Raw genomic sequence first — 16613 nt, forward strand, 5'->3', positions numbered from 1 at the left:
GTACAAGAAAAACGAAGTGCAACAGCTCATTCCATGACTCAGGCTGGCAGCGCCAATGAAAACTGTCATGTGCTGATGGTACTAAGGGTTTTAGTTTTTGCCACTGGCTATTCTGGGACTCATTTAGGGATCACAAGGGTTAATGGCTCTTCGTCAGCTTACAAGGCCCATCCACCATAAAAGGCGACAAAGTTAATTAGGTGAGATCAGCCGAAGCCCCGTTCAGGTTTCTGACTCACTTGATTTTGTGAGAAGCCAACGAGTTGACATATTCTGCCTCCGAAGGAGCCAAAATGAGCAGACTGCTCCCACGGCAGCCAATGCGGGCGGTTCTGCCAATCCGGTGGATGTATTCAGCCGGTGAAGACGGAGCGCTGTACTAAGAAGGGTAACGAAACAAAGGCGTTCATAGATCAAGGGGCTGCCATTAATTGGAAGTGCAATACCCCTCACCTGCCTCCAGGTATCCCAAGAATTAAATCCTGGTGCTATGGTTACCCTAACACAATCACAAGGAGAAGTCACTCAACCCTGAAATTCCTGGCTTCACTGGAGATAACAAGGCTCTGACATGCAAACGTGAACAGTGGCCAAGTTTCAGATAAACGAGATGTCTTCTCCTTCTAGTATCTCCTTTTTAATTTCACTTCTCCACAGGTCTCTTCATTTTCCTATTTGCATCTTTTCACGGAGGTGACCGTGCAAGGTGAAAACGTGGGCAGGTGGGGGTAACCGTCTGCAGATGACCACGTGACCTTGGCCTACGTCCTTGGTAGACAAAGCAGTGGGCTGAGGCCACAGAAGACACTGGACAGGGTAAAGAGGAAGGGGCTGTTACTGCGGCCACCAGAGTTCAGCTGTGCCACCAGGCCACCGGGAACTGGCCCCAATAGGGCAGAGTCGCAGGGCGACTCCTTCACAGGGGAAACCGCAGACTCCAGAGCTCTGCAGAATGAATTATGCACAGCATTTGCTGTTCTCTATGGCAGTAACTCTGTCATCATCGAAACTAACTGACCATATATTCATTCTTCCTTTTTTTTCCCTCGGCTGCTACGTGAACCACAGATCAGAGGGCCCAAATGAATACATGGGAGGCCAGGCACATTAATCTAATCAATAGTCACAGTATCAGAAGGCACTAGACGATCAATTTTCTGTGCCTAGCCTTTCACACATTCAGATTATCCTTGTCATTTTATCTTTAGTTCTCTGTGTGGCCAGCAGGAGAGAAGCAGCAATACCTCCTGTGGCAAAGCGATCTGTGGTGAGCAGAGCAGATTTCCTAGCCACTGACAGGCATACGATTCCACTAAAATGTGAGTAAACCATGACTCACGTCAACGGGGCACATGTCCCCGGCCCCCACACAGAAGGGCTGAAAAACACCACTCTGCAGACTTACGACAAGAAAAAACAAAACTGAAACCACTAGACTCTCGGGCTAACACCTGTACCCTCTGGCAAAGCGTCTAAGGCTAGAGGTATGTCTAAGCTGCTGTCAGGGACCTAATTGCCCCCTGCAGGTCAATGTACAGGACACGGCTCTCAGGACAGCTGAGCCACCTCCTCCTGGACACAACGGGGCCTCCCAGGGGCCTGGGCAATTCCCGTGACTGCTGGAAGTGTGTGTGTGACAGGCATCGGTCTGGGCGCCGGGAGCCCGCCCCACCCTCCTGTGCCTGCAGTCTGGCTGTCTGTCGCAGCAGGTAGGTGCGCTGGGTTAAGGAAAGATGTTGGGAGAATTGTGCAGATAAGGCTGGTTGCTGCCTGGTTACCAGGGCAACACCCAAGAGGGCAACAATAATCATTCTACTTAAAGCTAACGCATCTACTCGTGATCATATATTCCTGCCTCGAGCTCACACCTTCACAACTAAAAAAATTACCTGAACAATCCACGTGACTTGAGGGAGATCTAAGCCCCGAGCTGCAACATCCTTCAAAAGAGAAAAGAATAATATGGCTTAGGACTGAGTTTCTGAACCACCGTGAGGTCACAGAGCCGTTGGTAATCCAGTGCAAACTATGACGGCTCACTCCCTCCCCCACACAGACATCTGCATCCAACCTCAGAAGCCACCTGTGGTTAAAAATTCCGACGGAGGGGTAAGTTCTACGGAACCCACTGGGAGGCAGACCCAAGCCCTTCACTGGAAGAACACCACCTGCAGGTTAGCCCAGAACTTGAACAAGTCATTGCTGGTTGTGCCTTGTCGGAATTCTGAAAACTTCTAGCATGTTTTATGACTTTTACATTTTATCTGAGAAACCACTCTGTGATGAGTGCATTCCTGGGTCACGATCCCCACCCCCTCCCTACTGGCACTGCTGCACTAACAACAACGCGCCTCTGAGGCGTGCTTCCGACCACCACGCCAAGGCATCCCTGGTGGAGGTGAGTTGCAGAGTGTTTACTGAGGACTTTGCTTACTAGCGCCAGAGAGCAGGAGGATCAGGTAACGCCCTGCCTCTTCTGACAGCCAGACAGGAATGCAGGCCACAGACGTAACCAGACAGACGAAAACTACAAAGGCGATGGCGATTTCACTTTTTAGCTGGTCGTCACCTGAAGAACAAAGACTCTCTGCTCTCTGGTTTCTGGCCATTCCGGCGGAGAGGCTAGAGAGTGGGAATCTTCCCGTCTTCAGAAATAAATGTACACTTGGCATTCCTCTTCTAGCTAACAGTCATAACAACAACATGCCACATTTCAGGGTCCACATTTCAGGGGCACTCACTATATACACCAGACACCGTGTGAGGCGTGTTATCTGCATTATCTTGACTGATCTTCAAAACAACTATTATTCCAAGGCCATATTATACTGTTCCAACATCAGAAAAGATGCTGTGCCTTTCCCGCCCTGTGTTGGGAATGCAAAACAGTATGAACACACTTCTAGCGGGAACTTTGATTAATATCCAGCAAAATTACACATGCACTTGTCTTTTGACCGAGAGCAATGTCACTTCTAGAGATCCACCCCAAAGATACACTGGCAAAAACACAAAATGGTGTGTGTACAGGGCTATTCGTTTCCCCACCATTTATAACTGTAGGCCCAGTAAAAACCCCAATGTCTAGCAGGATGCGGGTGGAACAAGGTATGGCGATACCCACTCCATAGAAACTCGATATAAGAGAGTATCATTCGGCCACGAAAGGAGGGAGGATTCCTAGGTACTGATATGGAGAAGCCCTAGGACAGATTCCCCGAGCGTATAGCTTCCACTTCTGTGTAAGAAATGGGCTACATAACATATATTTACTCACATTTCAAAAAGAAATAATGGAGAACCGCCCCCCCCCCCACACCAGAGTTGACAAAAATAGTTACCTAGAGAGGAAGGAAGAGAACATGAGGGGAGGGGGAAAGAATGGGAGCTAGACTTCCTTTAACGGACCTTTATCATTGACTCTGAGACCATGTAAGTGTTTTGACAATTAAAAAGTCAGACCATCAGCCACCATGCAACAGGAAGAACAGAGCACCACCTATTCCTGCCCAAACAGAACAAAACCCTAGAACCTGTGTCTAATCAAGGCTCTGGACCTAACTACTAGTTTAGAGGAAATACGGGGGGCAGAGGAACAAGTCAAACACCACCACGAGGACACAATTAGGCAAATCTGGAATGGGGGGGTGTTCTAAAGGACAAATGGTCTGGTTTCTTCTACCAAAAAACACAAGGGAAAAAAAAGAGGACAAAAAAACCACAGCAAAACAAACAAAAACCACATTGAACAATAGACAAATGGACAGATGAATCAATAGATAAACTAAGAACCAATGCCTGGAAGGAGGTTCACCAAAACTGTTAACTGTGGTTACCTCTAGGCAGAGAGATTCGGGGTGATTTTTACGTTTCTCTTTGCATTTTTCTGTGTTGCTTGCTTTTTAAATTTTTTAACAATGAATATGTATTTTCCCCCAATTTTTTTAGAAAAATTTAAACCTCCAGAAAAGTTGGAAGAATAATACAACGAGCACCTGTATCTTCATTTAGATTCATCAATTGCTAAGCTTTGGCACTTCTGCCCTCTCTTTTGCTCTCCATACACGCATCTGTGTTTCTGAACCACCTGAAAGTACGTTGAAAACAGCATGACACATTAGCACGTAAGAATGCCCCCTAAGTAAGAGGACATTCTCCTACATAACCACACACCATATCACACCTAAGAAATGTAATGCCAACCAACACTACTTTCTGATATTCAGTCCACATTCAGATTTCTCTAATTGTACTGAAGATGACTCTGAGAGCTGTTTTTCTTTCCTCATCCAGGACTGAATCTCAGATCGTGCATTCTATTACTATTACATCCCTCTAGATTTCCTTAATTAGAATGCTACCCCTGCCCTTTACTCACTTACTTCGTTTTCTTTTTATAACTATCAATTTTGAAGACTCCAGGTGTCTTGAGGAAAATTCCAGAATCTGGATTTGTCTGTTTCCTTGTGGTAAGATTTGGGGAAAGCACTTTGGCAGGACAGTGTTGGGATGCTGTGTACTTCCCAGTGCGTGACCCGGGGAGACCCGCGAGAGCAGTCTGCCCTGGACAGGGGATGCCATGTCCAGCCACCTCAGTCAGGGGTGGCCGCCAGCTCTCTCAACTGTGAAGGTGCCTTTGTAATTAACAAGTAACCGGGAGTGAAACTTTGAGACTGTTTCCCAAAATCTCTTGCCCAATGGTTTTGGCATCTGTCGATCCTGCTGGTCTGTCTCAACTGTGACCTCGGTGGCTGCAGAACGATGGCTTCCTGTCTCTCATTCCTTCCTTCCATCTGCGAGCTGGCTTCTTCTATAAAGAACAGGCCTCCTCCCTCTCCCCTCAGTTTTAAGTACCACTGAGGGTTTTTATGTATCATTCGCTTTTTTTTGAAAATAATCTTATGCAAAGTTTCTGTAAGAAGCACGTTAAACACCACCACCCCCTGTATTCCCCAGGGTCAGAGGCGGACCCGAGAAAGACACTCCCCACCCACACCTCGCTCACCCAGAAGGACCACCGAGGGCACAGCGGCATCTGTCAGTCTTCACTCTGATTACACCTGGGATTGGCTGCTTCCCTCTGAATGGTAGCTAGGCTGCATTTATTAAGTGTGAAGCAGAAGATTAATGTACTAAACGTGTGTCAACCACCCACGAGGTGTTTGCAGACAGCTCCCACATGCCCCGAAAGCTGAAGGCTGCCGTTCCAGAGCGGGCTCTACCGAAAGGGGGCAGGAACGGCTCTCTGCACCAACCACCGCTGACGTCTTCAGGAAAACTGATGGGTTCTTAAATCTGCTAAGCTCTTGTTAAGAGACGATTTATTTTATTTAAGTGCTCTGCAGTGGGAGATACGTGTAGACAAGGGGCTGCCTGAGCTTTACAGACAGGCTTTGTAAAAAATTTAATGCTCGTCGGTTTAGTAAATTCAAGCAAAAAACACAGATAAAACTCAAAAACAGCGTATGATGTTCATGAAACTCACTGAGTACAAACACAGTGAAACAGTGAGTTGGAAGAATGCCAGCAGCTCTCATCCCGACTGTTCGAGGTTCCGTTTCCCACTTGGGTGATCTAGCTCAGGACGGCCGGCTACGACACCGTCTTCTCCCTCTCCCACTGCTTCTTGTGTTCGGGGGACAGCCAACACTGCTCAGACTGAATCCAGCCCTTTCTGGGTCCAGGCTACCACACAGAATGGGAGAAAGAAATAATCTTCCTGGTCTAGACACAGAGAGAACTGGACTTCGTTATCACTGTAGCAGCCATACAATCTGGGCAAGTCAACTCAGTTCTGAGCCTCAGTTTACCCACCTGTAAAATGGCGGCTGTAAGATGTACTCTATTCATCTCGTGAGGTTATTGTGAAGATCAAACGAGACAGTGTATGTGAACAGTGTTTTGAGAATACAAATCTAAGTATTTCACTTCATGATGAAGTTAAGAATTGGTATGGAGGCGACAGGCAGTGGTGAAAGGCCTCTTCACTCTCTTCCCCACTCACCCCATGGGGCAGAGGGCCACAGAGAGGCAGGAGGCTGCTCCCTCTTCCTGGATCCATAGGAAACTGACCTGCTGAAGACTCAGCAAGGGCTTCGGTTTTCTGCCCACTCTTAGAACTCAGACCCAGCCCCACTGTATTCCTTTAACCTAATTAGGGCAAAAGAATTGCTAAAGTCAGTTCTGAAAGAGGCTCAATGGTGCGGCCTTGAAGCCCCGGGCTCGACAATTGGCTGCCTCCCTGAGACCACGGAGTACAGATGGAAGGCAGCGTGCTCAGGTGCCAGCCTGTCAGTTGGATTAAAATGACTCATTTATTTGCCCAAGCACCTCACAAAGTGCTTTTACTAACAGAGAGGGGGCCTGCCGGCTCTCTGAGCAAGGGACGCAGCAAATCCGCCTCTGCCGCCTTCCTGGCCTGCCAAAAGTCATTATTGCCGTGTGTGGAAAGCCATCAGCGGGGTACAGGCCCCCGTTGTCCGGGTGACAGATTGGGCTGCGTAATCAGAGGAGGAAGGGGAGAGTGCAGAAGCTGTCAGAGGCGAGAGATCTTGGCTGGAGCCGCCAAAAAACTGGCAACATGAGTTAGCATAACTGAGTAAACAGCCTACAATCTCCAAATGATCTTGCCATTAACGTGATGAAATAGAGTGGAAAGGATAAACTTTACCTAAAAAACATGCCCCAGAGAAAAACAAGAGTCTACATTTATTTTGGGTTGTGAACTGACACTCTTGTGACACTTACAGCTGCACTCCTTTGTCTCCTAACCTCCTGGCACGGTGGAAATTCCCCAGGAGGAGAGGAAATTAAGAACCGCACAGACATAACAGTGTACTTCAAGCAAAAACAAAATTGAGAAGGTGGAGGAGAGCAGCAGAGCTGATGCAGGTGCCTTCTGAATAAGAACGCGTGTGCTGGACGGCCTCGATGTGTGCCAGCGGAAAATCAGCCGGCAGACCCCGGCGGAGGTGCAAGGGGTCCTCTCATTGGGGCAAAGGTTCTGGTGCTCTGGTTATCCAGGGACACCCAGGGAGCACCACACACACCAACGGACGCCAGACGTCACCTTAACACAGAATATCATTCCCAGTCACCAGGAGCATTTCTATCAACTCATCAACGTAGCAATGGTATTAAAAACCAGGTTGCCGTCCCCTGGCTTAGGGGGAGTTCTTCATCGTAAACAGGAAGGACTATTTGGTAGATAATTCAGTTTCTTATATCTGACACCTTTGATTTCTTAATTCCATTTGGGAAAGTGAGCTTTGAACTTTCAAAGGACTCCTTCCTGCTAATCCCTACTCCCTTCTTAGCTTGGCTTCTTTGGAGATCTAATTTTCTGGATCACGCTGCAAATGTGGAAAGACTCCTCTTTCACAAACTGGTCTCTCCTGCCCTTCTCCTCGACTCCATGTCACCAAGGTCACATGTTTGTTAAGAGCCACAGTATACAGAGCAAGGTATCGGGTCCTGAAAGATTTCAGTGCATGAAATTAAAAAGGCCCTTGCTTTTCGATGTTTATAATTAAGTGGAAAGAAACACACACACTCGTGCACACCCTTAGCTGTTCCAATAACAGAGGAGCTAGCAGGGAGGAAAACGGGGTGCAGGGAGGGATTTTCTAGCAGTAAAGGAAACAGTGAACTGTGAGCTTTCGTGTGCTTACACCCTCACTCCCAAATGTTCATACGGACATTCAGTCTTCTGGCCTTGCTGAAAGGATCTGGGGATGATAAATCAAAATGGCAAAAGGCACGGTACACAGGAGAAACAATCCCCACGCGACAGTCCCCAGCGCAATTCCTCCTTCTCAGAAGAAGCCAGCTCTCAACCCTTGTGTCCTGCCGTGGCCCACATTCCTCATTAACACTACGGAGGCTCCTGGAGAGCGTTCACAGAACCTGGCAAGCAACAGGCTGCTTCAAAGGACGCCGGGTGACAGTACCTCCCACAACCCCGGGAAGATCTATTGCAGCATGTCTCAGGCGCCCCACAGCCCTCAGATGCCAGAAGCGTCAGGCTAAAGCAAACAAATATGGCAGCAGTAGAAGGAACACGAGAGAGAATGCAAAGCTTCTCCTCGCCGGGGAATGTGGGCTCATGTCCTGGCTTAGAAATAAAGGGGAATGAGCCCCACCCAGCTCTTCTCCAGTAACCTTCACCGCAGAGTCAGGACATGCTATGGGGAGGGGCCAGGGCACTGGAAGGGACCTGAACGAGCAAGTGAACACGTGCCAAGAGATTTCCGAAAAATCAGACCGTGGGCAAGTGGGAGTTCACTTTCCAGTGACACCCAGGTCGGGCAGGGCACGGAAGGTGGGGTGTACTTTGCCAGGTCAAAGGTGCTCTTTGTCTAGCTGACATCACTTGCCGGTGTCAGCCAGACAGAACAAGGGAAGTCATCATATGTTCTGACCCCACTGAAAATTACGTTTCAGAAAGAATGATCTTTTCTTCCAGGAAGAACAACTAAAACACCAAAAACTGAACCAGAACAAACCAAACAAACTGAACTTCAAGTACCTGGAGTTTTCTTGGACACTTAGAGCTCACCTGTGTCTGTAAAACATCATAGCATTTGTACACTAAAGGACTCGACAATTTCCCACCAGGGACAAAACCAGCATCTGAAGGGTCAAAGATAAAACACGTTGCTTTGATCCTAATCCAAACTTCAACATATAGGTTCCTACTGCTTTCTGTTTTAACACTCACTCTACAGGAAACACCGTATCTGTGAAAAAGTGCATTTATTTCCAACGAGCGAGTGTAATCATCTCAGCCTCACTCAGTCTGTAGAAAAAGGCCTGCATTGGTGGTTCTCACCACTGAGTTTCTCAGGCCCTGACTATCCACATTGCCCACAAACAATGCGTCCTCTGCACGCTTGTTGCACCGGACCCTGGGACAGAACTGCAAACAAAGCCCAGGACCTATCTTCATGAGCTGTGAGCTGCAGGGAAGACACCTGGACCTGGTGTGATGAGTGCCACAAAGAACGAGTGCCGTACTGGGAGTGCCCCAGGGGGAAGAGCTGGGGCTCCGGGGTTCCATTTCCTGAAGAAACGAACCTGAAGCTGAGACCTAAGTCGGGCTTGGTCAGTCAGAGTGAGGTGTCCCAGGCAGAGGGAATGCACGTTCCAAGGCCTCCAGGCCCAAAACAGCAAGAATGACACATTCAAGGAGCTGAAAGAGGGGACTGCTTGGCTGAAGGGTAAGGAGTAAGGGGGCAAATCCGACAGAGGAACAGAGGAGACGGGAAGGGGTCAGGTTCCAGAAAGTACGATTGGACATAAGGATTCTTGACAAATTTCTTGATGAAGTCAATTATTTGGCTCATCTTCACTTTAGAGCAGGATTTAAAGATGGTTTTAGAGCAAACACAATATCGCTTCTCGGCCTTTTGGCTAAGATCAAGTGTAGAGCAAACACGAGCGTGGGCCTTGTGGATGGGCTTCAGAAAGGGAAGGGCTGCTTGGCCAGACGAGACCTCCTCAGGAGGCAAGCGCTCCTGGTGTAACTGTTCTCAGCTCTGAACGACCGGCGTCAGCAGAGCCACTGTTTGCCACACACGTGAGAATCGGCACACGACGACAAGCAGGAGACCGGGCAGGCTGTCTCCTGACCAGACACAAGAAACACAGCAGCACTCATCCATACACTAACGGTAAGAAGAAAACAATCTCTAGGACCGTTAAACCTGAATGTAGAGCAGGAGTTCCTCAAAAAGTAATTGCAATAAATGAGGCCTACCTGGGTATTCAACTTGCTAAACATCTGTTTCCATCCAGCAATCGTTCGCTGGACTGCCCAATTTAGAGATAGCAATTTCATTACTACCTATACAGGGACTTTGCAAAGCGTCAGTTGGAGACTAAGTTACGCCATCCAAGATGGCGCAAGTAGGGAAGGTATTTTCATCTTGGGCCTGAGCGACAACCATGGTGAAGTGAGTGAGTCCCCAGAGAAGGGGCTATCGGAGGTGTGAGTTTTCCATCTTGAAAGAGCACGAGACATGTGCAGTCAAAGGTCAGCACTGTGCTGGCCAAGGCAGCCCCCCAAGATGGCACAGACCGAGGCTGAGTGAGCCGGCCCTGAAAATTGTAGGGCAAATGATGGTTTTAGACAATAGCAGATGAAATCTGCCCGCGCGCATCTGTTTTCCTTTAAGAAAAGGTGAGCGGAGGCGAGTAGAGTGATTTTGCTGTGGAAAGACTTTCTCAGCTCTAATTACTCCCGATAGCTGTAATTTACAAGTTTTTGGTGGCTAGAAATCACCAAGATTCACACGTTTTCAGACCAACAGCTGTCACTATTAGTGAGCAAATTGCTAAGTCTTCTGCCCGGTGGCAGCCGGCTATCTGTGACAAAGTTGGGTGACAAATCAGAAGAGCAAAGGGACCAGCCACACCAACAGGCCCTGGGTATTCCCACTCTCCGTGGGGCTGGCCACAAGGCAAACTATCAAGAGACAAAACACTGCAACCACCACTGACAGAAATATTCGAGCTTCACGCGGAATACAGAATGATACATACCGTGCAAAGAAGGACACCCGTTTTGGAATGGGAGAATTCTTGAAACACTGCTGTTCTTTCCTACAAAAATAAGGGAAAAAAGTCTTACAATTCTGAGATCTGTTCCAGTGAGGGCGGCTTAGCTCCCCATAACTTTCCCAGCTTCCTCCTGCTATAGCTCTAGGAAGGCACAGATGGGCTTTGCCGAGAGGAAGAAGTGGACTCTTTACATTTAAAAGACCCTGGACTTATAGGACTGGACTTCTCAGACCATGGCAAAGCAGCAGGGCCTGAGGGCAACACGTGTCAGTAAGACCATGCCAGGCTGGGCACACCTTAGAACCTGGCAACCCCAAGAGCAGGCGAGGTCAAACCCCCCAAGAGACTGAACGTATTCTAAACATGCTTTCCTACAGGTGGGCCAGAGGAATGAAGAACCACCGACCTTTCCCACAGGAAACTAATTTTTAAAAAGGTTAAAAATTACAGAGCCCATTTATTTTAACTGTAGAAAAATTATATTTAAGTCGAAGGAAGAAAATGCCATCATCCCACCACTCAAAGCAAAATACCACCACTGGTAACCCCTGGATGTTCCCAGGTCCCTATCTGTGCAAAACATAACCACGTATGGGGCTTTTAACAAATGGCACCATACTACTTGTGCTATTACATGCGCTTATCATGTATCAATAGAACGTGAACATCCTTTCCTGATGATAAATATCTACTCGCGACCATACAGTATTCAGCTGAAGGGAGTGCCCCCATTTCCCGACCAGTGCCCCATACTGGCCATCGAGGCTGCCTTCAGTTGTTCACCACTACAGATAATGCTGTGATCAACACCTCTGTACACAAGTCGTGGTGCACAGGCCTAATCATTCCCTTTGGGTAAATTCCTAAAGGCAGACACGCTGGACCAAAAGGCAGCCCACTTCGAAGGCTCTGAGCTTGACCTTGCAAAGGGCACACAAGCACTTGAGACTTGGCCTTGCCCATCTGTCAGCAACAACAGCAAACAAGGAAATGTAACTGAATTACTACAAATTGGGAAAGAAGAAAAAAAGTACAGTCTCTCCTTCCACTCTGGCACAGCCACCGTGTCAGTTACAGGGTACACCTCCCTTAGTGCAGTGGACAGTGACAGCCAACATGTATGGAGCGCTGCCACGTACCAGACATTGGCCAACGCTTTACATGTCTGAACTTACAAATCCTCGTAACCACCCTACGAGCGAGTACTATCACCACCCCCCTTTCCAGGTGAAGAAACTGAGGCACAGAGAGATTGAGTGACTTGCCCAAGGGATATGCACACACAGGAAAGGGCGGGACTGCTATCTGAAATCCTCACAAGGATGCCTGCCTGCATCTGCCCAGTTTGCTGTATGGTCTTACAGGGATGTTTTTTTAATGGTTGCATTATAGAGTCAAAAATCAGAAAAGTTCATGAAGACCTGTGAAACACCTTAAAGATTGGCCATGATGTATTCGGATTTGAGGTGAGGAAAAAAAACTAACAAAGTCTTGAGCTTTCATCACAACTATCATGCAGCAACTTTCTCAAACAGCAACTTCTCTCTAATGCCCGTGAACTTGGTTGGGGTCATGTCATCATGTCAATCACGTAGGGAGACCACAGGCTATGTGGAACAGCGGCGAGCCTAAGAAGCCAGGAATATGTGATTGGGACTGTTTTAGCTTAGTCTGGGATAAGATACTTAACATCAGCATTTACAAAATGAAATAGACATACTCCCTCCCATCTTCTACCCATTTCTTGGAGAGATTATGAAGACTATTTAATAAACAAAACAACAGAAGTAAAATATTAACAGTTATTAAACTGAAAAAACTGAACTATTTCCGAAAAAGAAATAGCAATAATAGTGGCACCTAACATTCACTGGGCACTTACTGCATGCCAGGCCCTGTGCTAAGCACTTTATCTGCATCAACTCAATGAATCGTCACAACCACTCAGGAAATAAGGACTATTATAAGCTCCATTTTAGAGACATGGAAACTGAGGCACAGAGAGGTTAAAAAGCTTTCCTGAGGTCACACAGCCAGTAAACGGCAGAGCCACGACTAGAACACAGTCTGCCCTCAGCTATAAACACCCTGCTAGACTACCATCCTATTACAAGGTGAGTTTGAAATAATTTAACTACAGAATCTTCTGTATGACGTACTGGAATTCCCAGATCCTTCTGAGTCCATATCCAGCTCCTCCATCACCCTGAGACCTATCTTGCTGAATGCCTCCGATGAAAACAGACCCAGAGAATTAGTAAACTAAGTTAGAACAAACAAACAAACCCATAAATGGTATTGCATTATGAAATCAACAAATTTGATTGAATCAGGGGGTGGGAAGATACCGTATTTTTGCCATGTATAATGCGCACACATGTTTTTGGCCCAAACTTTCAGGGGAAAAAAATCTTTCGTTTTAATTCTTTAATTCAAATTTTTATTTGTGTACATTTAGTACTTGCTTTTTGTATCATAAAGGAATTTTAGCATTTGTTTTTTAACATATTATGGTACAAGAAATTTTATGTAACAAATCATTACAAAACACAAGAAGAGATACAAGGTACAAGAAATTTTATGTACCGGTAACAAATTTACGATATTTACACCTCACAGAAGGCCAAGAACTCTTCGTGGTTGCAAGTTCGTGGTAAGTTCAACAAAACCGATTATCGTATTCCAGAATATTATTTTGCATATAGCTATCGTTATTGATTTCTAGAGTTATACTTTTAATTCAGAAGCATAAATAAAAGAATTAAAAACATTTATATAGATACGGAGTTAGTACTGCTCATATACAATGTGCATCATTAGTTTTCCCTCACAAATTTGGGGGAAAAAGTGCGCATTATACACTGCAAAATATGGTAAAAACCAAGTGTTTATAAAATTCACAAAAGCTGGAATATTCAGGAAATTCTGCATAACCTTGTGGCAGATAAGAAGCTGTGTCCTTGAGTGACCTTCAGCAAATTCCCTTTTCTGAGCCTCCATTTCCTGAATTATTACAACAGAAAAGCAAAACCAAAAAGGGGGACTGAACTTGATGACCTTCAATGCCCCTTTTAGTTTGAAAAATGTTAGGATTTTTTTTAAGCTGGTTCTCGTCAAATCTTCTCCAATGTCTAGCTTCCTTTCATTTCCTAATTTCCTAAGGTGCCTGGTAACCGCTCTTCTAGGGCAAGATGGCTCCGCTCTCTAAGCCCTGTTCGTCCTTCCTTCCCAATTCCAGTGAGTTCAGCTCACTCCACTCCACGCTGGCTCCCGAAATGGGTGCTCTACTGACCGGTGGTGGAATGAGAGTGACGCGCTAAGCACCTAAAATTAGGAAAACGTTACACTCTTCTTCCTGAACAAAAGCAGTCCTCAGCCGAGACGGAAGAGAGCCCGGAGCCCCCGGATCCGCAATGCCCTCTCGCAACCCAGTGCAGGAGAGGGAGCGCTGCATCTTGTTGACAATGACAGCAGCCACGCTCAGCAGTACCATATGGGATCCACAATTTAGCTCCATTAATGCTCTTAATTTGAAGACATCAAGCCCTAATTACACACTGGGTACTAAAAAGGCAAAACCCTTCCCCGGTGCCAGCTACTTAGTGGTACTCTGTTGCCTTAACAGCTGGTTGAGGTAGACGCAGGCCAAGCGGACTGTGCGCTCTCTCAGGTGGAAGGGACCAGCTCCGGGAGCGGGCGCAGCGCGGGAGGGAACAATAGGCTCCCCCGCCCATGTAGGTCCAGTTCCAGTGGGTCGTCCACTCCCGGCTCACCCTTCCCTTAGCCCAGCGGCGTCTGTGAGGGACGCACTGTGACCCTGGAGGACGAGGTCAAGTTCAACGGGACTCGGGCCCGCTAGCGGGCAGCGCTCACCTCCTGTTCCATGTTACCGTGCAGCCGTAGGAATTTTAATCGTGCGGAGCCAGATGGTAAGTGCCCTGCTGTCGGGGCCCCCGGGCTGCTCAGCAGGGTCTGGAGGAAAAGCTTGTAGTGGAACTCCACCAGCTCACACGTCGAGAAAAAGACAATCATCTTCTGGTCTGTTTCAAACTACATCGATACAAAGGGGGAAAACAACCACAGGATTTTAAGATTAGGTGAGCCTAAAACAAGTATTTCCCTAAAATACAGTCATGCTATGCTGGCCCCAGTTTGGAAACACAAGGGACAGACAGCTTTGAATTAAAAAAAAAAACACCAAAAAATCACAAAACACCGATACTCCATGCTACAAAGAATGCAGGAAAGGAGAATGACAGAGCTATCCTCTCGAAAGGGGTCTCCACACCTGAGAAAAACACTCTTCAGTGCGAAGCTCTACATTAGCTCTGTTCTTTCACTCATTCAGGGCTCGCCACAGACAGTGCTGCCCGGTGAAGGTCTGCAGTCGCAAACAGTGAGGCTGGAAAACTTGTGTGGGCACACGCCTCAACTCACTGCTACCCACACCTGCCACAAACAGAATAGGTCTTTGTCTCCTCCATCCTTCCTACCTTGCACTTCTGCAGGATAAAGGCCGCCAGGGAGACCAGCCGCAATTTGCTGGGAATCAGTGTCACGTGCTGGTCGAGACCCTCTGGGATTGCAAAGCTGTCCAGCTCGTCGCCAGCTTGTGGAGCGGACACTTCAAGAACAGCTTTGTCCATTGGGTTAGACTGACCATGGCTTTCATCCACGACAGAAATACTGACTGGGTTGTGTAAACTGATATCAGCGAGCCATGCCACGCCTTGGATAGAAAGTGAAAAAGGCAAAACATGACACGTACACACCATGGAACCGGTCATGTGTACACGCTCGCACCCCCCACACATTCAGGTGTACTGAGAAGCCTCCAGTGGGGGCCACCAAGTCCCAGCACTGATGTGCCTGCCTGTCAATCCAGTGGTGCAGACCCACCAGTTTCTTCGCACAGCCCACCAACCCATCCACACCAGCGTTTCTAAACTCGAGCCTGTGGAAGGCCATTGAAAGGGACATTAACAGACGTCTGTCCATCCCAGAAAGGGCTCTATGGTCAAGTAAGTGAGGAAAACCGGGATAAAAAGGTTTCATGGGATTCCTTCATAGGGTCTGACAGGCCTTCTCGGGACCTCTATTGTGTGAAGGTGCACCTTGACTCTCCGAGAATAAGTAATGTGTTGCATCCCCACACTTTCTGAGCACAGAGTCCTCTTTCCCTTAACGGTAATGTTACTTAGAATACACTCAGGGCTGTCGTTCAGTCACATGAATGGCATCTGTATGTGCGCACCTCGTGTGACTGGCAGAACAAGTAAGCCAGACGTAAGAACATGAAAGCTGTACTGTCGGTCAATGACCCACAGTATGGCTGATTCTGCTGGAGAGGGCTGCAGCTTTTCCAAGCCCTGGTATTCCCGTCCATGAAAGAAGAGCTAAGAATTTCCATGGCATGAAGATGGGAAACAGAAATGAGCTTACAGAATATGTATTTCTTAGGTTCACTAACTCTTTAGGGGAAAATTAGGGTGATTACACTAAGAAATGCACTTGGGGAAGAGGTCCTCGCCGTCAGACAAGAGCCCTGCTCACTGGGTCCCTGTGGCCGTGAAGAGCCTCACGAAACCACGAGGTGGGGACGGTGAGCCTCTTCCTCTCCGTCCTGACTGACCACCAGCAGCACTGCCCCTCCTGCAGGAACTATGGCTCTAGGACCTGCCCTCTCCCATGGCCTGGGGACCACAGCGGTCCTCTGACACCTTCCTGCTCCCCATAGCCAAGGCTGAGAACTGCTGCCGGCACACGTAGCAGGTGACAGCGGGGTCCTCCCTCTTCATTCAGGACAAAGGGTACCTTTTCAACTCACCTTGCGTGAGAGTCGCCGACAGCAAGACGTTCTGTCGTTTCTGGCACTCAGCATTGACCGCATTAAGTATCACTGTGACATCCTTTTCAAAACCCAAATCCAAGATTCTGTGGTTTCAAGAGAAGGAGTTTTAATCTCCACGAAGAATGAGTGTAACACTAAGAAGCTACAGAGATGCCATGAAACAGCCCCTTCCTTCTGCCTTTCTTCTTCTAGCAGAGGCTCA

The 16613-nt window shown here is 47.6% G+C and overlaps 1 protein-coding gene across 2 annotated transcripts in view; it reads right to left on the reverse strand.

Moving 5' to 3' along the window:
* DDX31 (DEAD-box helicase 31) overlaps positions 1 to 16613 on the reverse strand; it is a 68645-nt gene that overhangs the window by 34430 nt on the left and 17602 nt on the right. For both annotated transcript variants that reach the window (XM_033122299.1, XM_033122297.1), the window contains 6 exons: positions 16388 to 16494; positions 15054 to 15289; positions 14434 to 14610; positions 10543 to 10602; positions 1890 to 1940; positions 240 to 379 (listed from right to left, as the gene is read on the reverse strand). In XM_033122299.1, coding sequence (XP_032978190.1) covers positions 240 to 379; positions 1890 to 1940; positions 10543 to 10602; positions 14434 to 14610; positions 15054 to 15289; positions 16388 to 16494 — 771 coding nt within the window. The remainder of the gene's footprint in view (positions 1 to 239; positions 380 to 1889; positions 1941 to 10542; positions 10603 to 14433; positions 14611 to 15053; positions 15290 to 16387; positions 16495 to 16613) is intronic.

This window comes from Rhinolophus ferrumequinum, chromosome 12 (genome assembly GCF_004115265.2).
Source record: "Rhinolophus ferrumequinum isolate MPI-CBG mRhiFer1 chromosome 12, mRhiFer1_v1.p, whole genome shotgun sequence".
Taxonomy (NCBI): Eukaryota; Metazoa; Chordata; class Mammalia; order Chiroptera; family Rhinolophidae; genus Rhinolophus; species Rhinolophus ferrumequinum.